The 25,009-nt window shown below is 39.3% G+C and overlaps 1 protein-coding gene across 3 annotated transcripts in view; it reads left to right on the top strand.

The window, feature by feature from the left end:
* The window catches only part of stat4 (signal transducer and activator of transcription 4), a 284,828-nt gene that overhangs the window by 189,852 nt on the left and 69,967 nt on the right, over window positions 1–25,009 (top strand). For all 3 annotated transcript variants that reach the window (XM_031893222.1, XM_031893223.1, XM_031893221.1), the window contains exons 12-15: window positions 779–799; window positions 886–979; window positions 9,688–9,732; window positions 21,935–22,018. In XM_031893222.1, coding sequence (XP_031749082.1) covers window positions 779–799; window positions 886–979; window positions 9,688–9,732; window positions 21,935–22,018 — 244 coding nt within the window. The remainder of the gene's footprint in view (window positions 1–778; window positions 800–885; window positions 980–9,687; window positions 9,733–21,934; window positions 22,019–25,009) is intronic.

The following is a 25,009-nucleotide window of genomic DNA, read 5'->3' as shown; positions in this document are numbered from 1 at the left end:
TGTGGCCCTTGGTGCTGGTGCCTGCCGGCCTATGCTGCAGCCCTTAGCACAGATGTCTGCTAGCCCTGCTGTTTCTTTTAGGCAGGTGTGGCTGCTGGTCTTTGCTATGGCAAGCATGGCTCTTTCTTTATTGGCAGTTCTTGAGAGGGCTACTGTCATTGGTGGGCAAAGCTTCTGTATTTGCATGCAGGGTTGCTGTCTTGCACCAACATTTGGCATGCTTTATGGCTGGGGTTGCTCCAGTGTAGGTTTACATGTATCTTGTGGTTGACTTGAGTTTTATAGGCAGTAGCTAGTTTTCTGTGCTGATTGGGACTCAGCTGTTGGCTGGTTTTATCAATTGTGTGTTTGTTTTTTGTTCCTGTATGCCTCTTTCTGCAATAGTTGGTTTGGGCTCACCTCATATCTATATCAGAGGTGATTCTCTGAAACTCAGATGGATACCTATATCCATGGAATTTAAGGTAACAGAGTAAAAAATTAAGTCCTTGTAATTCTTTTTCCCTGTACTAATGACATTATGAAGCATATTCTTCTGGCATGTGTCAGATATTTGGAAATATAGAAACCCTTAGAAGATGAGAGCAAGTTAGTGCTATTCCACTCATTAAGGGAAGGCGTTATGTAGTTATTGCCACAGCAATTTATGTATTATGTATTTTTTTTTTTTAAATGCTTTTCATTTAAATGGAAAAGGCTTTCTTTTAGTCATGCAATTCTTATACAAAATGACAAGTAACTTCTGAGTACTTTGTAACAATTCTTGTTTATCTTTTAGGGATCCATCATTTAATTTAAGGTAAGACATAGAAACGCTTAAACTTTCACACATTTCTCATTTTATGTTTCTTAATTGAGTTTTTAAAGATCTATTTTATTCTGTAGTAATAGAAGATTTGTTCTTTTTGGAACACCTGTCAAAGTTATGAGCATCGAAGACTCTGCCAATGGAAGTCTCTCAGTTGAAATGAGGCATTTGGTGAGTTTTATAAATGCAAGCTACTAAACTAACATTTAGATGTGTAAAGTAAAAAACGCTTCTGAAACTACATAACAGTGACATAATGGAAACAGTTGTGTGGGGACTCACAGGAAAAAACATGGAATGTATTACGAGATAAATCTGTCAAGTCTATAGTATATGGAAACTAACTAAAAGTTTTTTTTCATCTTGAGATTAACAATGTACTGAAAATATGCTACTCGCTAACTGACATAAACACTGCAGAACAACAAATATTACTCCATTAAATACTGTATAAATCATGTTTGAACCTTATGTACTATTTAAAGAACAAGGAAAGCGCCCAAACCTGCACTTTGTCTAATAGTAGTCCACCCCTGCCTCTTGCTAATCACTACCTTATTTCCCCTGAAATCTCCTTACTCTCAGATTGCAGACACCATTTTGATTCTGTTCACATTGTCCTCCAGACCTTAAGTTCCTTGTTCAAATGTGCCACCTAGTAGTGAACCTGCAGATCTTGTTGGCTGTAGTGTGCTCCTGTGTGCTGAAAGACCGAAACTGGATGTTTTGCACATGTACCACCTTCTTGGTCTTAGTCCCAATCACACTACTAGCTGTATGAGACATCCTTCTATACTGTTAAAGTGCCCAGTTACTTTAAAGCTTCAGGAGATATTGTGCAGAATATAGATGCCGGGTAAGCAATTTCAGTATGCTTTTTATGCATTCTGTCAGATGGACAACATTTATGGTGAGGCTTTCCTTGTCCTTTAAGTTCAACACTATTGAGTATTGAACAAAGAATGTTTGTCAAGATATTTTTTTTAACTCTTGTTGAGGTTTTTTAAATATATTTTTACAAACAAAATAACAAATGTCCCAGAAATACAAACTTGATTATAAAACTAGTCCATAGTGTTATTCCTGAGTGCTGTCAGATATTCCATTCTCCTGGTGTGGTAGACTCTCCTCAGAAAGTTTGTTTATATGGGGGGGATGTATATTCTTTAATTTCCCTGCAATAGCACATCTGTCAGCTTGGGTTGAATTAATAAGTTTCAGAATTTTTTTCCCAAGAACCAGTATCATTGGATCTCGTTGGGGTTCAACCAATATGTTTAAAGGTTCAGGCAGAAAATTTGAATAGAATAAGGGCTTGCACACAAATAGAGATGTAGCGAACTGTTCGCCGGCGAATTAATTTGCGCGAACATCGGGTGTTCGCAAGTTCGTGAACTTTTAGCGATGTTCGCGAACTTTTAGCAATGTTCGCAATTTTGGGTTCGCCTTAGCTGGAGCCAAATTTTGACCTCTCACCCCAGAGCCAGCAGATACATGGGAGCCAATCAGGCAGCTCTCCCTCCTGGACCACCCCCCCCCCCCGGGACCACTCCCTTCCATATATAAACCGAAGCCCAGCAGCCAATCAGGCAGCTCTCCCTCCTGGACCACCCCCCCCCGGACCACTCCCTTCCATATATAAACCGAAGCCCAGCAGCCATTTTACATTCTGCCTGTGTGTGCTTGATGAGTTAGCATAGGGAGAGAGCTGTGCAGGGGTTTGAGGGACAGTTTAGGTAGCTTTGCTGACTAGTAATCTACTTTCTACTGCTCTGTATGTAGCTGCTGGACAGCTGTCCTGCTGATCTCATCTGCTGTTATCCAATAGTCCTTGTAAGGACTGCTTTTATTTTCTGATTACTGTTACTCTTCTTTTCATTATGTACTGCAGCTCCGTCTGTGTGTGTTGGAGACAGGTGTGCTGGTCATAGTAGTGCACCAGCACCAACCACACATTCACATCATTTTTTTTCATTTGTGTTTTTTTACTTTGCTACTGTAATTTATAGAGCCCAGTGCTATTAGTCTAGCTGTGTTGGGGACTGGTGTGCTGCTCCTAGTAGTTCACCACCAGCACCAACCAGAGATCACTTTTTTTTTTTATTATTATTTATTTATTTTTTTTATTTATTTATCTTACTGTTCTTTAACGTGCCCAGTGCTGTTTGCTGTTGTGCATAGTAGTGCACCCAGTGTTCCGAAGGCACGTACCCTGAACTCCAAAAATGCTGGAGAGGTAGTTGACTGGCTTACACAGCACACCCTGTCCTGGAGGTGACAAGCAACTAGTAAAAACTATTATTCGCTCACTTGACGGTATCATTAAAGCTCTTTGCGTTTTTTTGCGTTGCAGTAAATGCGGCATTTTGTCTTTGCATGTGAACCGGCTGTAACCTTGATTGGCATGTAGACGCCGGACATTTTAAAGCAGTTTATTACACAAGTTTAGAAATGTAGTGTGATTTCTGCCCTTTACAGCACAAAACGCAATGCTGTGTCAACAACGTATTTTTCAGATAAATTTTTGCCCTTGATCCCCCCCTGCATGCCACTGTCCAGGTTGTGGCACCCTTTAAACAACTTTAAAATCAGTTTTCTGGCCAGAAATGGCTTTTCTAGGTTTTAAAGTTCGCCTTCTCATTGAAGTCTATGGGGTTCGCAAAGTTCGCAAAAGTTCACACTTTTTGGCAGAAGTTCGCGAACGGGTTCGCAAACTTTTTTTTTGAGGTTCGCTACATCTCTACACACAAATAATCACAGGCAGTATTAATAAAATAGTTATCCTTTATATACTATGCAAAAGGTTTAACAAAAGTCAATTTTAATCAACAAAATACAGAAAATAAAATATGATATTATGAAGTAAGACATACCACAAAAATGTGCACAGGCAAAAAGAGACACACAGGTAAGCTGATACACTTGCCAAAGATGAGAATTACCCCAACATTTCAGCAACGTTTCAAGGGGAATCCTGATGCATTAACTAATGTGGAAGATATAAATACCCTCTTCAATTAAATGCCAATTTTTCTCTTACAGCAAGCACCTGGCTTACTTCCCGGTACGTGACATCACGTATGCTAACGTCACTTCCGCTGGTACGTTTTCCGTAGAGTAACGCAGCCTTCTAGAGTAAATAGCATGTCTATACGCAGATTTGTGAAATTGCGCGCCTATGTGCGCGTGGACGACGTCGCACACCTATATGTGTGCACGACTTTGCGCACACGCACACAGCCGTGCGATTTCACGTATGCGCATATAGGCGTGCTATGTCACGCACGTACATAGGAAACTTTGCAAGTACTATTGGCGCATTGTATTGGCGCATCGTATCATAGCAACCAGCCAAAGCAACCATTACGCTGCTCTATTCAAAGAACGGAAAACGTTATTATTCTCATAGTGCATATACAAAAAGAGGGATATTCACACAGATAAACATTATAGATTTTAAAAGAACAATACATTATGATGGCACATCATTTACTCAGTGGGAGACATTAAGTCCTTAAAAGTGCATACAGTGATAAAAGTGGAAGCGCATATTCAGAAAACTAGATATTACAAATAAAACCAATAAAATAGCGTGACATGATAAGTACATCCTCAATCTATACACCACATCAAAATTCATGTAATATTTATTCCTTCTCTTACAAAATTAATTATTCAGTGTCAGAATTTGCGTACTTAATGGGATAAAGTGACAGTGCATATCATTCAATCAAAATAGCCAATCTGAATATATCATACATAAAAACCATTTAAATGTTTTTGGGGTTTTTCTATGTCTATATTTTATTTTGTGACTGTGAAGTGAGTACCCTCCATTTATCTATATTTAAAAGTTCAGGCAGATCCAGATTATGTGCAAAAGCATTGCCTCATTTTGGCCACATCTCCAGCAATTTGGGAAGCAGTTTGCTCAACCATAGTCTCACTGTGTCCCAATATGTTGACTACCAACCTATAGAATGGCCTCTGTTCAGAAGAGTGTACTATTTGAGTTCTTTGGGCAAAGCCATTCTTATAGATCCCGAATAAATATTAACGGTAAATTGAGAAAAAAGAATCCATAAATTATATCCCACTGATAGGTCAAGAAACAATTTACAATCAAATAACAAAATGTTTCAGTGAAATAAACAGACCATTTATTGGCTCTAAATCAGTTACCAAACAATTCAAATTTAAACAATAAACATACTATACCAAACAGACATGTGCATCCCAGTGCCTCATGGTACCCATGGTACCTGTCTGTTTGGTATAGTATGTTTATTGTTTAAATTTGAATTGTTTGTTAATTGATTTAGATTTAGAGCCAATAAATGGTCTGTTTATTTTACTGAAACATTTTGTTATTTGATTCTTATAGATCCCAACAACTAGATTCTCTAAAACAGGATGGCTTGTCTGCCACACACTAACAACTCCTTCTTGTTTGAACTCTGTCAGTCAGCATCAGGAAGAACTAGTAAGATATTTTCCTGTTTTAGGGGTTCACTGGGGGAGAGAATCAAAGTCCCCTTTACACAGCACTGTTGCAGTGCAGCTTCTGAGAAAGTGGCATTTAGCCATAAAACGCGTTAAGCTGTGTGGTGAGGACATTTTGCTATGTTTTTAATTATGGAAATAAACATATGTTTTTAATAAGAAGCATTCCAGTGCTCCGCTTTTCACTTACGATTTTTGCAGTGCAGTTTTAGCCTTCAATCCATAAAATGTATATTAACAAAATAGAAAGGTCAAGAAAGAGTTAAAATAATGATATGGAAGGTCTTTTTTGTGAGGAAAGGTTAGTTAAGTTGGGGATGTTTACATTGTAGAAGAGGGGGCTTATGATTACTTTGTAAAAATATAGAAGGAGACTATACAATAAACTCTTGGATGCTTTATGCACCAGTAGATTCTTCTGGCAAACACAAGGTCAACCATTTAGATTAGAAGAAAAAAGGTTCCATCCTAGGATGCGAAAAAAGTTTTTTTTTACAGTGAGGACTGTTAAGTTGTGGAACTGTCTCCCCATAGCTGTTGAGCTATTAGAACATTTTAAAGGAAGGTTTGGATACCTATTTAGAAAATGAGAAAATACCAAGTTACTGAAATTAACTCTTATGCAAAGTTGATTCAGGGATTTAGGTCAAATTGCCCTCTTGGGAGTTAGGAAATATTTTTTCCCCCTCTGAGGCAACTTGAAGAGTCAGCAGATGGTGTTGCTGTTTTTCACCTTCCTTTTAAAGAACTAGCAGTTAGGCCAGTTTCACTTAAGCAAAAATGCTAAAATGAATGGACGTGTGTCTTTTTTTAACCTCTCTCTATATATATTACTATGCATGTCCTATTCTATCACCATACTGTCATTTTTTGGGAGTATAGTATACTTGTTTTTAAATTGTACGGAAGGTCTCGGTTATGAGGAACGGTTTGCTATGTTGGGTTTGTATGCATTGTAGAAGAGGGCACCATACTAGGTAAGTTTTTGGGGAGTATAGTATACTTTTTCAAGCTTATTGCATAAAATCCTTTGTGATGCTCCTGTAATGTATTAAGCAATCAACTTTATTCTCTGGAGTGGTTTGCAAGAGGGTAAATTTACATTTATGGTAAGACACTCCACAAACTAATATCTTAACCTGACGGGTTTGAGAGAGAAGGTCCCTAAGTGCTAAATCAATATAAAACATAAAGCTGTGGATGGCTGAATAGCTAGTATATTGTGTGTGTTGTTGTTATTGATGTTTAGCCCTCCAGACATTGACCAAACCATTTAAATACATCCAAAACTTGTTAGAGTACCGCTTGAATGATGTTTTAGCTAATGTTAATTATGTATACATATATACACAGACCATACAATAAACACTGGGCACTCCAAACTATGGATTTGCAATGCTTTCCCAAACTTATCGGTTTTGATGAAATACCAAAAATTGTATCAAAGCTTCCACTTTCAAGCAACTTATCTTCCAAAAATATGAGAGCCAAGGGTCCACTGAACAGTTGGTGCCCACTGTTCATAGGATCACCAAAGTATCTGGCATTTAGAGACCCCAAAAGGAAGTTGGTGCATAAATATTTCATGTCATATAAATCAGGCCGTGTATTTTTTAGTAGTAGAAATATATGTGGGAAATAAGTAAGTTGACCCCATAAAACATGATATTTTCATGTTCTCCTTTAATGTTTGCGTTGACCATATTTACCCTTAACCTCTTCCTTGGATGACCCACCTACCCTCACTAAAGACTGCAAATTATATTTACATTGTTAGTGTGCCCCCAACATACCTAGAAATAGCCCTGCCTACTTGCAATGTTCCTTTTTTAAAAAATGTTTGCCTTATTATTTTCTTCTCCTATTACATTCTCTTTATGACCTATGTGACAAACCTAGGGGGTAATTCTGTTTACTAAGGGTATTAAGTGGACATAAAGTAAAGAGAGGACTATAAAAATTGAGGTTAATTCACAAAGGCCTAATTTACCCTGACATCTGGCACAGGCACAAATTAAAACCAGCCTGATTATACTCAGCTTCTCTAGCAAGCACCACAGTGCTTGGGTAGCATGTGACCACCTGGTAATTAAAATGCCCACCCTGAATCCTATCTGTCTGGGCACTCTGTTCTCCTATAACTCCTTAGGTCTCAGAGGTACCAGGCAGCCAAGAATATCACTACAAATTAAGTGGGTAATCAAAGTAATTACCAAAGCCCCAAAAAGAATAAAATTGTAAGTAGTTATCATCAGCCAAACCAGTAGAGTTATTAATTGGAATTTAATAGAAGGAGTCCACAGCACACAATATTTACAATTAGAAATATATACATATACAGTGCAGTAAATACAAGGTGAAGTATGTAAGAAAACTAACCACTTACGTCCCTACTGTAAGACATGGCAAATGGCTTCTGAGGAAGTAGAGGTTCAGTAGAACCCTGGTTTTGAAAATCCAGGGAGCCCTTGCAAAATGTATTTTTGGGTTGCTTCCTCTGCAGAGACTAACTGGGCGAGGCTGCGCTTTCCCACAAGAGGGACACCCCCCCAGGGATGACTGACAAACTACTAAGTTGGGTCTATCTTAGTCTACCCAAACAGTTTTGCCCTTCAGCCAATCCACTTTTCTTATCGTAGTCAGCATAAACCCACACGGTCCCTTGAGAACAAAGGGAACATTGTTAATTTTCTCTGGTGGATACATGAACACATGGACAGTGCCTGGGGGTGTAAGGGTAGAGTGGACTGCTTGCAGCAAAGAACCATAAAACAGCAGGGGGTAGTAGGCATGCACAGAGCCTGCAATGTCTACGCCTCTCAGAACACACACAAAAGAAAGACAATTCCCCTCTGCTCCTGATCATTACACCACATTTTCACTTCTGTTTTGATTCCCCTGTTCTCTATTTTCATTCGTCTTTTCTCTGTGCTATATGTTGTCTCCACCATAATGCATGTCAGTTCTGCTTTTTGTTTTTGCTCTGATCTTTCTTTTCTGCACCAACCTCTTTACCATTTTGCTTTTCCTAAATTTCCTTTATCTTTTTTCCATTCTTCTTTAAAGTGGACCTGTCACCCAGACATAAAAAGCTGTATAATAAAAGCCCTTTTCAAATTAAACATGAAACCCAAAACTATTTTTTTTATTACCACATCCATGCCCATTATAAAAGCATTTAAAATCCCAGCTGTCAGTCATATATTGCCTGCCCCGCCTCTATGCCTTAGGCATAGAGGAGTGGCAGAGAGTTACTTTCACTTTCAATTCAGAACTTCTTAGATGTTGCTGCTCTCCTCACATTCCCCCTCCCACCTCACCATGTAATTATGTAACCAGTGCATGGACATGGGCATTAGGTCCTCCCATACTGGCACAGAAACAAGATATTGGCAGGATGCAATGCCTGCTTTGATAACAATGTCCACAAAATGGCCCCTGCCTGCTTTCTGCAATTGTGAATTCCAAGGCTGAAGAAAATAAGATTAAAATAATTTATATAGTGTAAGTAAAGTTTATTTTGCTTGACAAACACAATAGAAAACAATTTGGAATTATTTGTCAAGGTGACAGATCCCCTTTAAACGTATAGTCAGTTCCCATTTCCTCTCCCTAATCTTCTGCCACCTCTACCCAGCATCGGATTGCTTATCTGGGCGCCCCGAGGCTGCCCCCCCACCTGCACATGCGCGAACAGCACCTCCCCCTCCCCACGAGCGTGCTCATGGGCGGAAGTTTACACTCGCATACAAAGCAGTAGGGAGAGGTCCACACTGCCGCCTTGGCCCGGGCTTTTGTGGCCTCTCCACAAATCTGAGCCTGCCTCTCCCCTTGCCTTTATATGTTTAAATCCCTCACATTTCATTTAATGAATATTTATTTTTACTGTAAGGTCCTATCCAGTCTGTGCTTGCCTCTCAGCACTGTGTTCCACACACAGCCAAAATGAAATAATCTTCATGGTAAACATGCACCTGTCTCTCTGATTAGAGGCTTATTATACCTTCCAGTTCAGTTCACACTTCTTTGAACAATATTGCCTGCAACATAATTGGACAAACCCCTGAACAATGTCCAGTCAGGCTACACAGCTTTCAAGAGCCAGGGCAGAGGGAGCCCCTCGAGACCTGGGTCGTTAATTATGACACTGGATAAGCAGGCAGGATGACAGGATTATTTTCTATGGTAGGAGTGTCCAAAAAGCATAATGTGTGAGCTGCATGTAGGTATGCAGAAAATCTAATTCAGCAGACATATGGTTTTCAGAGAACATTTGAATACTTTCCTTAAAGACATAAAGATAAAACATTCTCAAAGAACTGAAGTAAAAATTGTAAAACAATAAATTAAACTACCTATCCATTTTTTTTACACAGAAGCCAAAAGAAAGTAAATCAAATTCTGGAAATAAAGGCCATGAGGTAAGTCCATAATGAAGGAGTCAAATATTACCCTATACCTGATATTTTTCACACCAGACTTGTTAAAAACACTTTATATGGAATCGGGCTTAATACATGCCTTTGACCATGTCTGGTGTTTAGACTAAATGCCATGCGTGGATTAAACTGGTATTCAATTGAATGAAAAATAGGCATCTTCACACAAAATTGCCTCTCCCTGGTCCCAACTCACATCACCTCCCTGGGTACAACAGCTTAAAAATTAAGATATGATAGAGGATACTTCCACTCTATACTTCATAGTATATGGCATTATTACATAAAATTTGCCCTGTACCATTGCACCAGATGCAAATGATACAGGGCAAATCAAAAGGCAGATGCCCTAAGAAGGACCAGCACACCAGGTCACATTCAATATCTTCTTTTTATTCACAGTGCGATCCAGCGTTTCGGTTCCTCTTGGGAACTTTATCAAGGTCCTTTGGTGTACGTCATCCCCCCTCCCCCGTCGCCCCCTTCCGGGCGTCAACACGCACGTGCACATGGGTTTTTTTTCTTTTTTTCTTAACACAGAGAAAGGATGTGGTTTATACATTTTTACGGGTGCTTTTGTAATTTGGGATAAAAAGGATTATATTTAGGAAGTTCAGAGACAGTTGCAGAACTGTAAAACATATATGATATTTCACAAAATCCTTATAGTTAAGTTATTAGATCAGTATCAGGAACTGGGAGTCATTTTCTGTTATGTATACATCCAGTGACTCCAGTATTTTATGTACTACCCAAAATTCATCTCTCTTGTCTACCAGGTCGACCGATAGTGGCAAGTAATGACTTCCTTTAGCTACAGCAGGAAGGTCACATATTTAAGGACACTTCCACTTTTTAAGAGAGCTGGAGAGCATTCCATAAATTAACAGGGAAGTAATCCTGCTGGCCTAGGCGGAGGGTGACTTTTTTGTTTGGAGAGGCTAAATATGGGACATACATAGACTGACCTATAGCTAATGTGAGACTTAGTGGATTTGCTGCTGGTGTAAAAAATTAACCTCCCAACTTGCTGTTCCCACGGACTTCCAAGGACTAAGGATTAACAAGAGTCTCTAGTAGATATTCAGGCACATGTCAGTTCAGGCAGCAGTGGAATCAGAATCATGCAAAAGGGTAAAATCCAGCAAATTTGTCCAAAAATAAAAACAATTTACAGTGCACCCAGGAGATCAAGTTCTATATCCAGGCATTGAACATGGGACTTTATCGTCTATTTTAAATTGTCATGGCGAAATGTGGCGCATTGACTTCATGCGCCATGTCACGATGTGGCACAATGACATCACTGCGCGGCCATGGGCGCCACCATCTTGACTTCAAAGCGGAGTGTTCCACAACTGAGCACTGAGCACTCCTGACATGGAGTACCACTAAATTGTGGTGCAGGATGCTACCACTTTGAAGAGAAATTTGAAAGGTTATGAACTTTGGTAGAAATAAATTATAGCTGAGCAAGGACTAGGAGTGCACATTTCCTTCAGATAGAGTTCCATCCTGCCCTGCAGATCCAAACCCTGCTGGTTCCTCCTTCTCCCTGTCCCGCTAGTTCTTCCCCCCTTCCTGCTTGTTATTTTCCCTTCTTGCCCTGCTCATTCTTCTCTCTACCTTCCCTGCTATTGCTAAAAAAAAGAAAAATGACATGGTGCAATGGAGTCACTATGCAGCCATGGACACTGCCATCTTGAATTCTTAGTGGAGTGCTCCCCAATGGAATGCTCCTGATGGTACTCCCTTCCACAGTGGGGGGCCACCAGACCACCACAACCAGGCTTCTGTGAAGATTGTTTGAAAAATTCCTGTATTAACCATAAAGCATGAACATCTGAATGCTTTACCCAGGAACATTCCTCAGGCCCAAACCCACAGGATGAGGAACTGTAAAAGCCCTCTGGAGAATCTAGAGTCCAGAATATTTTCAACCTCATATTTTTGTGACTGTCAACAATAATAGGTGTGAAAGGAGATTGTCCAAAAGAAAAATGGTTAGAAATTGCAGGCATAATAAGAGACACATGAAACACATTTGGATGAAACACATTTCAGGTGGAAGTTGAAGTCAGACAGCCACTGGGTTGATAATAACCAGAATAGGAAAAAGACCAAAAAACTTGGGAGAAGGAATCTTTAGATGCATATTTTTGGTGCATAGCCAAACTTTGTTTTGGACAGAGTATTGGGGAGTGGATTTATGCTTCCTTTTGAGCCAAGGAACTGTTTTCCAATTTGATTTAGCGCTACTCCAGATTGCAGACATGTTGACCACTTAATCATTGGCTGTTGGAACATTAGAAAGGAGAAATTCCTGGGGAAAGGCTTAAGGATGTTTACCATAAACACACAAGAAAGGTGATCTTTCAGTAGAAGCATTAAGGGCAAACTTTGCCCAAGGGAGAGACACCTGATATCTTGAAAATTGTTCAAGAGCTTGGTTTACCCATACAGAATTTGACTGAGGGTGATAAGCTGAGAAAATCAAAGAGATGCCAAGAATTTGCACAAGGAATGTCAAAATTTTAAAATGAACTGGGAGCCTATATTAGAACCTATCTCTATTGGAACTCCATAGAGGCGAAAAATGTGATGAATAAAGAGTTGAGACAGTAGATGAGAGTTTGCACAGAGGGATGAAATGTGCCATCTTGCAAAAGTGGTCAGTTACCACCCCATGATTGTTTTGCCCATGGAAGGTGGTAACTCAACAATAAAATACATGGCTAAGTGAATCAACGGTCAACAGAGAACAGGAGGTGGCTGCAGTAACCAACATGGGAGAGAGTGACTGGGCTTAGAAGAGGCGCAGATGGTGCAAGAAGCTACAAAATCTTTGAAGTCTTTCTGCATAGATGGCCACCATAGAAGACAATTTCACAAATCCATGGTCTTTTTTACATCTGGATGTCCAGCCTATTTGGAACAATGGAACAACAAGGATCCCGTTCTGGATTGCAGAGACTTTGACAGTGTCCATCTGAAACATTTCCTGGGAGATGATTCAGTCAAGGAAGAAAATCTTTGGGACCTCAAAAACATTTTTTCAGCTTGGATGTTAATGTCCTAGTAAAAAACAAGAATGTAGTCTGTAAATGACCATGGATTGACCCAGAAGATCCCTAAAGATGTTGCTGAATTCTTTGAATACTAATAAGTGAATATTCATTGTCAGCCTGTCCTTTTGCTATACACTTTTTAGGGGAAATTAATCGCATCATTGTTTTATATTTCACATATTTTCAAAGGGAAGCTAATCCCATCATTGTTTTTCACCCAGTTTCAAGTGAAACTTAAAAACATTATTGTTTACCAAGAATGAGCGCCAATGCTACTTAAAGGACTGCTGGAGCAATTCATGTTTAGGAAAAATAAAGAGGATTCATGGAATGAACGGCCGTTTAAATTTCACAAATTTCTCAAATGTTTCGGCTCAAGAAAATTGTGATTTTCTGACAATAAACTAGATATTTTCATTGGCCCTACCAACATTATTGAGTTGTTATTATATGAGTTTTGACCCCAGAAAAATTCTATTTTTAGTAGATCTGCCACAAAATGTTAAAAATATGGCTGGCAAAGAGCAAATACAAAAATTGGTTGCACATACATAGTTAAGGTAAAAGAAAAAATGACTATAAAATAAAAAATGAAATTCAGATCCTCAATAGGATCAAAATAGGATCAGATTTTGATCTGATTGAGGGCTTTTTTATTCTTACCCATTGCCTAGCATTAAGGGTAACTGGCTTTTCGTTTTGAGTGTCATGAACGCCACCACAGACATACGTGACCAGGCGGGCGGCTGTAAGGGTTAACACATCGACTACACAGTTTCTCGCTAACTCGTGCAATCAACCCCAAACAGCCCCAACCCACCAAACTTAACAACTACCACCACCACGTTTCAATGGCCGCAAGCACCCAAGTCTAGATGTTCTATTGCACACTGATGCTTCACAGAGGCAAATCGCCCTAGACTTTCTAGCTAAGCACTCTAACAGACACTGCAATTTAGTCTACAGACAACACACAACTTTCCCACAAGCAAACAAAGGGGTAAGCAGACACACTTTTCTTCTAACTAGCAAGGGGTTAAAACACATTTAACATACACACTCGGCGTAAGGCATAAAGGTTCATTTAGAGCACAAAGACAAACTTATTAAATTTTATATTTAATAATCCAAAGTGGACAGTGCATATATTATATGAAAACAGTTAAGGTTACAAAAATGACATACATGTTGCAAACAGTTATAAAATAAAAAGGGATAAAAATGCAGTAACCTACATACATGACCAATTGAATGGTCCTATGTAATTCCTGTTCCGGGGGGGGGGGGGCGGAGAAATAGCAACATATACCTCCCGAGCAGCTTGGTCATCAAAGGCACATATCTTCCCAGTGGTCTGGGCCATTGATATACAGGTCACAATTTAGGTCACGCCCCTATCCAATGAGAAAGGTGAGGGCAGGTCACTATTTGGTAACTGGCTGTTCTGGTGACATTTTTATTTTCCAGCTAACCTCAAATTCTTATGGGTATTCAGCAGAATTATAGGACCATGAGAATTATAGGATCATCATAACATGGGAGTGGTCTGTGGGGAGCCCTAGCTACAAGCTAATGGATATTTATTTTATGAGCCCAAAGAAAGATTATCTAAGAGTCTGCCCTGAGATACACCAGGTATAGACAGGTATGATAATGTAGTTACCTTGTTAATTCATTTGGCCCTCACAGTCCCCTAGCCAGACAGTCCGTCTTCAGTGTCTTTTTAGGTGGTATTTGTAAATTACCCCCTACAGTGAAGAGTTTCCTTCAAATGTGGATTCCAAACAGACTTTCTAAATTGAAAACTTAACCCTTTACTGCTCCAACATGACAGTAAGCTTTTGTTTTGTCCTGATGATATTTAACCCTTGCTCGCAACGCTTGGGGTTCAATGACTTCTATCTGTGGCTGTAAACATGTTAGGGGCATCTGTAGATTACAGCCTATCATCAGTTTTCCTGGTGATTCCCCAGTTGCACTATGGGGTGCAGACCGGTAGTGCTGTAGAACTATAGTTAAAGCTTTGCTAAACAAAAGGCCTTCATGCAAATGTACATTAAGGCCATTCTTTATAGTCTGATTAAAGTGTTCCACACCTCCATTAGCCTGCGGATGGTATTGAGGTGTTAAAATGTGCCTTATGCCCTTCAGTTGAAGGAAATCTTCAAATTCTTTTGACACAAATTGTGGCCCATTGTCTGTAATAATTTCTAGTGGAAGTCCCCACTGAGAAAACCATCCTTCTAAGGTTGTGTTGACGACTTTAGAGGTAATAGGGTTGATTCATTAAAGTGCGTTAAAACGTGCGCTATTTATAGCGTGCGTTAAAAATTTTATTGCGTCTAAATTTTCGCGACAACGCACAATTCACTATAAGCATACTTGTGTTAATTTACGCGCGATACTGCATGCGTTATTTTCGGTATTGGACAGTACATGCGCTAATAAACGCCCGTGTATAAATAGTCGCCGCATATAAATGGTAGCATATAAATAGTGCATATACCGCATATACTCGAGTATAAGCCGAGTTTTTCAGCACTAAAAATGTAACCCTCGGCTTATACTTGAGTATACTGATCTGCTGACTCTAGCTCGGTCTGACTCGCTGCCACCTCTGGAACTGCTGATGTAGGCGCCCCCTGTGGACAGACATAAGTGCATGCGCGGGGACTGACGTGTGTGATTTGCTGCCACCTCTGGATCTGCAAGGTGCTCACAACCAATGACACCCCGCCCCCCCGTGGACTGCCGAGAGTGTGTGCGTTCCTGTGCTGACTCGCTGCCGCCTCTGCTGATGTAGGCGCTCGCGCGACGTACCAGGTACTTTTATTCAATGTATCATAAGTGTTTTGCAAATACACAATCATCAAGGCCAATCAAGTGTATTAAAATGCATGCACTGTAAATTATGGACTTTATGTCTACCTTTTTATGCCATTCTGCATCTGAAGTAGTAAATTAGCTAGCTTACCTGCTGCCTGCTTACTTACATATGCCTGCTGTTTCTGTGTGCATCAGATAATAAAATATGCAGTGAGCATATTATTTTTTTTTTTAGAAATAAAAAAAAACTTATTTAGTCAAAACTTAATTAGCTTTTACACAGAAAATAGATCATTATAAAAAAAATCTGCCGCCTAACACTTTGGTAGCACACAATATACTGTTATGTAGAAGAGGTTCTTCCTTCCTTTCTGTACATTATTAACATTGTACGCACAGAGGTACGCCCGGACACACGGCTGTCCACGGGTGGAGGGGGGTTGGGTGCACGCAACGATCTCGTTACATCTGCAGATCCAGAGGCGGCAGGTATGCATGGACACACGTGGAGGGAGGGTGCGCGCAACAAGCGCTTTACATCTGCACATCGCACAACGAGCAATAATTTGTTATTTACAAAAATTAAATTTGCACTAAGTCCAGCATCAAGAATTATTTTGCCCTTGTAACTACTATTGTAGTACTGTGGTGGGACTTGTACACTGGGGTCCAGTACTTGATAATTAGTATGGCAGCTTAGCCTTCCCAAACTTGCTTTTTGCTTTTGTCTGCTGCTGTAGAATTTTTCTTTCCCTAAAGTTATCTATTATTTATTTATCTGTTATTTATTTGATTATTGAAACTTAGCAGGAGCGGTTGCATTTCCCACCCTAGGGTTATACTCGAATCAATAAGTTTATCCAGTTTTCTTAGGTAAAATTAGGTACCTCGGCTTATATTCGGATCGGCTTATAATCGAGTATATACAGTAAATAGTCGCCGCATATAAATGGTAGCATATAAATAGTGCATATAAATAGTCCCCGCATATAAATAGTAGCATATAAATAGTGCATATAAATAGTAGCATATATATGCTAGCATATAAATAGTGCATATCAATAGTAGCATATATATAGTAGCATATAAATAGTGCATATAAATAGTAGCATATAAATGGTAGCATATAAATAGTGCATATAAATAGTAGCATATAGTAGCCCATATAGTATATATACTATATATATATAAATATATAGTGCATATAAATAGTAGCATATAAATAGTGCATATAAATAGTAGCATATAAATGGTAGCATATAAATAGTGCATATAAATAGTAGCATATAGTAGCCCATCACTAGTAGCTGCATATAAATAGTCGTGCGAATAAACACAAGCCATGTTAGCCATACATGCCAATACTTGCGGAAAATTACTGTACTGAAAATAACCATTTCCCTGCAAACTGGAGGCTGCATCACTCTAGGGCCAACACAGACTTGAATAAATAACACTGCAAAGTCCATATTGTGTTGCCAAAAGCTCATTAACTGTACTTTTCTATAGTCTATAGTCTATGCGATAATTTTTGCATAGACTAATGCGATATTTAGCGCATCTAAGTGTTTGTGAATCATGCGTTAGTGTTATTTTGGCGCGCTAATTAACGCATACGTTAGAATTAATGCATGTGTTTGCATGCAAATTAACGCACGCGGTAATACTGTAGTGAATCGTGCGCTAATTGTCACGTCTATTTTAACGCAAAAAAACATGCCATAATAATTAATGCACTTTAGTGAATCAACCCTAATGTTTCCTGCTGTAGCTAACTCTGGCCATTTAGAGTACAAATCATATGCGACCAACAAGTACCTCCGGTGCAACAGAGATTTCTCCACATACATCCAGCTGAATTGTATCCCATGGCACATTGTGGAAAGGCCTAACTTGTAGTGGAGCTGTGGTTTTCTTACCAGATAGTGTCTACTATGTGTATTTCAGCATTTGTCTGGTCAAGAACTTTACATCTCAGTGTATAAAACAAGTCCAGCCCCAGTAGGTTAGCTCCTTTCTCAGTGACATAAAATTTGCTTCCCAGATGCTTGTTTTGGTGTGTAACAGGTAAGGTTACCTTGCCCAAGACTGAAATGTGGGTATTACTGTATCCTGTTTAGCAAGTTAGTGTATCTTGGAGTGGGTAATGCCGAAAATGTGCATTGTATGTAGCAGAATTTATAATGGAAACCTTTGGTGTCCAAAAGTAGTGGTATTGTGACATTAGCAATAACACAGTGGCAAAGTTTCATATTTGCATTATCCTTACCCACAGCATGAATCTGCCTTTCATCAGGTACACAGTCATCTTGCTCTAAATTATAAACTGATGTGTCTGGCGTGGAGTGGCAGAATTTAGCAAAGTGGTTCATTTTGTTACAGCACCTGCAGCGTTTCCCTTGTGCCGGGTACAGTTTTATGCCACCTTTATGGTGGCTGCCTCCACAATTAAAACAATGTGCATTAGACATACTGTCAGTCAGTTTGTGTATATGAACTGGGACCTCACTCCCTCCTGCAGGGGGCAGCATATTTTTGGCCTTCATCAAAACCATTTCCATTTGGCACCCCAATTCCACAGCTTTTTGCAATAAGTTGGTCTCTAATCATTTCATCTTGCAAGTACCCAAATTTACAGGGGGCTGCTAGCTGTCACAGGCTGAAGTTCCCCTTCAGCCTGACAGCGTTTGCGAAAACAAACTAAAGCATTTGGGGCAGGTTTAAAATAATTATCCAGGGCTTGTACTGTAGCAGTGTATGCTGCACTGTAAAAATGTGAATATGCTTCAGAGCCCATGGAGTTAAATAACAGGGCCTTATACCTCTTAGGGGAGGTCCCATCCAGACCTGATGCCAGTAAGTACATAGAAAACTATTCATAACAGAGATCCCAAGGTACTGCAGGCTCTCCTGGGTGCTGCAGAAACTTTTCAGGGGGTTGCACAGAGGGCTCAGATGTCCTTGTCGCCATTGATATTTCAGTGATGCAGTTCAGTAATGCAGGCAAGTTGTCAACAGTTGACCATCTTTATTGCTTACACACATAGACTAGTCTCCTCCCACTATTTCCCAAGGCTGCAACATTCTAACATCCTTTAAAAGCATATAACTTTATAAAACATAACACAGCTTATGCACATACATAACAATATGTATAGGTGAGGACCTGAATAGAAAGATAACTAATAAAAAATAAAAATAACAATTAAAATGCAACCCTCACAGAGCAATAGTTTGTTGGCTGCTGGCGTCAGTGACCCCCTTTGAAAATTGAAGGAGTCAAAAGTAAGGGCAAATAATTCAAAAACTATACAAAATAAAAAAGAAGACCTATTGAAAACATAATAAAAGTTAACTTAAAAGTTTACTACCCCTTTAAGGTGATAAGATAAAATAAAAACCTAACAGAGTCATCCAGAGTGCAGAAGAGAATGGCTACATGTCAGAATTGAAAATTCATGATATTTACATATGTGATTTATCCCCTGCTTGAGGGGAAAACTCCAGGGGGAGGAAACATTAATTTGCCCCTCTCCTCTGAAAGCCCATGCTTCAGTGTTAAACTTTAATTCTCATTTAAGATAATGGCGTATGGGGCATTTTTTTTCCAACAGCAAATCTTAGCAGAAAGAGAAATGTCTAAACTCAACCATGCCAATTTTTAGGGCAGCAGTAAAGGCTATAGCTTAAAGGAGAAGGAAAGGCTAAGTCACTGGGGGGGAAAGGGGGTACCAAAATTTTAAACTGGTGCTCCTGTGAGAAGAAAGCAGCATCAGCCCAGGGAACCTGCAAGCGACTGTCTCCCCTTCCTTCTTCTATCTTAGCACATTTGCGCATGTACAGTAGAGCAAAAAGCTGAACTTTAACAAAAAAGCTGGCCTTTTCACTCTACTGCGCATGTGCCGACCCCAGGATTCAGAAGACAGAAGGAAAAGGAAACACTTGCTGCAGCTGCCCTGGGCTGGTGCGGTTTTCTCAGGACAGCAGCCCAAAAGGTAAACGATTAAAGTCACTGGGGGGTGCCTAAAATTTGACACCCCCCCAGTGATTTTTACCTTGCTTTCTCCTTTAATCAAAGGCTAAGTCAGGTGGCTGAGGGAATCCAGGGATATAACTGTAATATCTAACATGAGTGTAACAGTTTAAATGTAAAAGGTTAGATTTGCTGGTTTAAAAGAGGGATTTTAGTAACATAGTTATGGTGAAAAAATACATATGTCCATCACGTTCAACCATAATGCCTAAATATATGCTAGTACAGGATAATTTGCAAGGAGCAATGTTAAAGTGTGCATTTAAATCAACATTTTAATAATGAAAGTAGTCCCATGATTATATCTGCTTCAGTAATGGTGCAATTATGTACTTTTGTAGTACATAGTTATGATAAAAGTTGTCTTCCTCATAGTTTATATGTAGATCAGCCTTTACACTTGGCTGCTGTCTCCAGGAAGGTGCTGCTTGTTGGCTGGTAGTTGGCTGATACAAACAGGTGCCAGAAAGTGAGCACAGTTAGTACAGAGCCTCTTTTCTGTCTCTGAGGATTGTCAACCTGGTACATGTTTCCAGACTCAGGGGCGGGCCGAGCCGACCGGGCGCCCTAGGCAACCCCTAGGTCAGCCATCTCGCCCCTGCACCTGTGCATTACTTTGTATCGCATCACCCCCGACCAAAGCCCCCCCATGTGTGTTTGGCGCGCATGCGCAGTTCGGCAGGGGAGTGCGATGCGAAGCGCAACAGAGCACAGACTAGAGAGGTAGGCAGGAGAGGCTCCTCACTGGCGCCCCCCAGTCGTTGCACCCTAGGCAGCTGCCTCTTCTGCCTACCCCTAGTTCCGGCCCTGTCCAGAATGCTCGGGACATGGGGTTTTCTGGATAAGGGGTCTTTCGGTAATTTGGATCTCCATAACTTAAAGGGGACCTGTCACCCCAAGATATAACTCCAAATTATTTTCTAATCAGTGGACTCTCCGTGTATGTCCCCTGGTGAGAACAGGTATTGTTCGTTTGCCTGCTACGTGGGAGCAGCCACCTTTCCATAGGGGAAGGTACTCTGGGGCAGGTAGCGCTACCTGGGGGACTTAAGAGCTCTTGGGGAAGGGACTGAAAAGGGTTGTGGTCTATCCGGATCCAAGTTGGGACTGGGCAGCTATAGAGACTGACTGTGACAGCAGTGGATAGACTGCACAGGTTCCTCAGAGCAGGATAATCAGTTATCCATAAAGTTGTTCATTTCCATTTTCAGCCGTTATATAAAGTTCAAATAAAATATATTCAATAAAATATTTTTAAAATTAATGCTGTAGTGGTTATTATGCTTCTTTAAATTAGCATACAAAATTGGTGAACAGCAGCTCTCAACAAAATGTGAGCAGTGCTTTTAAAGTATTTATAATGAGAGAGGATAAAAGACAACAAATGTAATGGGGGTGGTGAGCAGAGGGGATATATGCAATACAAATGATGTGTTGTAGGTGGGGGAGATGTGGCCAACTTATATACATGGCAGGAAAATGTATGGTTAACTTGACCTGTCACCCTAAGAAATGATTCCAAATGTACTTTTATTGTGTTTGTCAAGCAAAATAAACTTTACTATATACATATATATATATATATATATACATATATATATATATATATATATATACTATATATATATATATATATATATACTATATATATACTATATATATATATATATACTATATACATAATATAAAACTTGTTTCCTTCAGTCTTGGAATTACACAATCACAGCTAGCAGGCACCATTTTGCGCACACTGTTATTAAGGCAAGCTTTGCATCTTCCCAAATTCTTGTTTTTGTAATAGAATGAGGACCAGATGCCCATGCACTGGCTACACAATTAGATTGTAAGGAGAAAGGGCAAAAGTGAGGAGTGCAGTGACTCATCTAGGAAGTGCTGAATTGAAAGTGAAAGTAATTGTTTGCCCTGCCTCTATGTCTAAGGCATAGAGGCAGGGTAGGTAATATATGATTGATAGTCGTGATTTTCAAATGCCTTTATAAAGGGTATGGAAGTTTAAAAAAAAAAAAGGAGAAAGGAGAAAAAAGGAATTTGGGTTTCATGTTTGATTTGAAAATGACTTTTATTATACAGCTTTTTTTTCTGTGTAAGAGATACCCTTTAAAACCAAAAATGTCATTGGGTTGCAATAATTTAGGAACAAAAACAATGTACCCATTAAGCTGATTGCTTCCTTTTTCTATTGTTTAAATACAATTGAATTACCTGAATAGAATGAAATATATTAAATATTCCTTAGGGCGTTCACATGGTGACAGAAGAACTGCATTCGATAAGCTTTGAAACCCAAGTGTGTCTATATGGACTGGCCATCGACCTTGAAGTAAGTATATGTAAAGTTTCATTTGTCTCATTAAACTGATAAATAATTGCAGCTTCTAAGTCCATTGTTTAAGATGAGTTCAATGTCCTTCTAGATTTTTTGTTATTTCTTGAACTAACCAGGATAAACAGGGAAAATGCAGCTAATCCAAGTTTGATCCTTGCCATGTAGATAACTAGATTACAAATGCACAGAATCCCTTTGCATAATGGACATTTTCTTATCTGTGCACCCAACAAGAACAAACGTAGAGTAGTTTCAGTTTTCTTGTCCTGTTTTGGTCAAGAAATAAACTACAGTTATTTTGTTATTGCAACAATAGTATGTTCAGCACAAACCCTTGCAACGAGAGGGTATATGACCCCTTTTAAATTGGATAATAGAAAGGGCAAAGAATGCACCATTGCACCAAACAGAGTGAATGTAAAGTGTGGCCTTTTACACTTCCACATCACCAGGCAATACTCCTGAAGGTGGTCAGTTTAAAGCTCTATGTATAAAAATTTGTCAAAAAAACACTTCCCTGGATTTTCTAGCAATTATTTTTTTCTTTGTGTGGGCTTTTTCCACAATCAGTTATCAATAACAGAAAACACAAGTGAGCTAAAGAACTCACTTGTATTTTCTAACATTTTTGTCTTGTATTTTCTAACATTTTTGTACCCACGCCCATTTTTCAGATGATCATGAATCAACCCCTAAATATTCCTTTTGTTATTACTTTTTCATAGCAGTTGCACTAGCTGTGTATATGTGACACTGGCTCTGAAATATCAGTGCAGCTTTTTTGTTTGAATAACTGATGTGATAGGATGCAAACTCTTTTTACAGGAGAACTAAACCTTAAAAATGAACATGGCTAGAAATGCCATATTTTATATATTGAACTTACTGCACCATCCTACAGTTTCAGTATCTCTGTAGTAGTAATGATCCAGGCCTTTACCATTGCCACAAAAGCTCCCCATATTTGATTTTATCAGAAGTATCTGCGACACAAAGTGTGCTCAGAGCAGCTGTTAATAAACTAAGGTTAGGGGTCATCACAGGCTTGCTGGTCAAATAGGCTAATGCTACAGGACTGATTATTACATTATGATTCTAATTGCACTGGTTTCAGAGCTGCCATGTAGTAATTATCCGTATTAATGACTAATCAGCCTTATATAATGACATTTCTATTCTGTATATACGGTATATTGTAAGTCAGTCCCTAAGCTCAGTTACCAACAGCAGCACAGAGCATGCGCAGTAAATCGGTAAATCAGCAGAAAATAAAATGGGAAGCTACTGGGGACATCTTTAGAGGCAAAGATTTACCCTACTGAATTTCTGTGGTAGCCTTGGGCTGCTACAGAACCCTATGTATGTATGTATGTATAACTTTTTTTATAAAGCGCCACAAGGGTACACAGCACTGTACAATCTTACAACATACAAAATTACACACAGGGAGGATAAGTGTTATAATAAATATATATATAACATATAATATATACATATATAACATTGCAGGTATCGGCACTCGCCAGTCCAAAGGCAATAGCCGGGTGCTAACCCAAAAAATGCATCCACTATCCACAGAAAGCACTCACGGCCCCAATGTCCAAAAAGATGAAAAAATATTTTATTTAAACATGCATCTTTTTGGACATTGGGGCCGTGAGTGTTTTCTGTGGACAGTATATATATATATATGCACAGGGAATAAGTGCCATGTGGTATGAGACACAGTAGGAAGGAGGTCCCTGCCTCATAGAGCTTACAAACTAAAACATAATGTATTGAATTGCTCTGAGTTACATCGCTATTCAGATGAATTGTATTGTAGACATTTACAAACACCAAAAGTAAGGGCAAAGCCTGGGCATAATGATATATGCATATAGGAAGTTCTCAGTGTGTTAGGTTCAAAATAGGCCACGCCCATCCCTTCAGAAAACTGATCAGTTAGACAGGTGAAGGACTGATTTAACAGGTCTAAAAATTAACTGAATTTCTAACATGCTGAGAGCATTGTTGGTGGTTTAATAAGATTTTGACATTTAAGATTATTTTACATGAAGAACAATTAGACATTGACCTACAAGGCATCTCCCTCATTCATTTGGAAACTACAAAAAAAAAAAATATTTAATAAAATCAAGAGAAATGTAAAATATCTTACAAATTTGAGGAAAAGGAATGTTAATTTCTTTTTCATTCTTTTAACTTCCTGTTCACAACAGGAAACTGCCCCAGCATCCAATGGCAAGAAAAGTAAAGGAGATATTACTTCTGGAGGCACACATATGTGGGAGTGCAGGTGGCCCCCATGGCCGTACCTGTAACCTGCTTGTAAAACTGATTAAGAATTTTTTTTTCAGTATGAAACGCATCAGCTGACAAAAAATCTTAATGGCCCTCAGGCCCAGATCATAAGGTATTGATGAATATACCCCCTCAACATCAAGGCCCACCAAGAAACTTGCAAATCTTTCAAAAGATCCGCGAAATGGCGAAAAATTAGCGAAACGGCGAAAATGTAACGTGTCAAAAATAATTTGTTGTCCGCGACTATTCTTTTGTCGTCCGCAGCTATTCTTTTGTCGTGCGGCTATTCTTTTGTCGCCCACGGCTATACTTTTGTCGCCCGCAGCTATTCTTTTGTCGCGTGGCTATTCTTTTGACGATGAGCGACTATTCTTTTGACACGGGCGACAATTTTTGTATGTGTGGCAAATTTTTCCGCGGCAAATTTTTTCATCAGTTTCACGAAACAATCGGCTAATGGTGAAACACAACTCCATGCCTGGCGAAACATTTCGCCCATCACTATAAGTAATGTATCAGTGTTTGCAGATGACACAAAACTCTGCAGCCCAGTCAATTCTATCCAGGATGTGGCATCCTTGCAGCAAGATCTTGAACAACTGGCAATCTGGGCAGCTAAGTGGCAGATGAGATTTAATGTGGATAAATGTAAGGTCATGAACCTGGGATGTAAAAATA

This window comes from Xenopus tropicalis, chromosome 9, assembly GCF_000004195.4.
Source record: "Xenopus tropicalis strain Nigerian chromosome 9, UCB_Xtro_10.0, whole genome shotgun sequence".
Taxonomy (NCBI): Eukaryota; Metazoa; Chordata; class Amphibia; order Anura; family Pipidae; genus Xenopus; species Xenopus tropicalis.
Note: the sequence above shows the minus strand (reverse complement) of the source record. Positions and strands in the feature narration are given on the sequence as shown.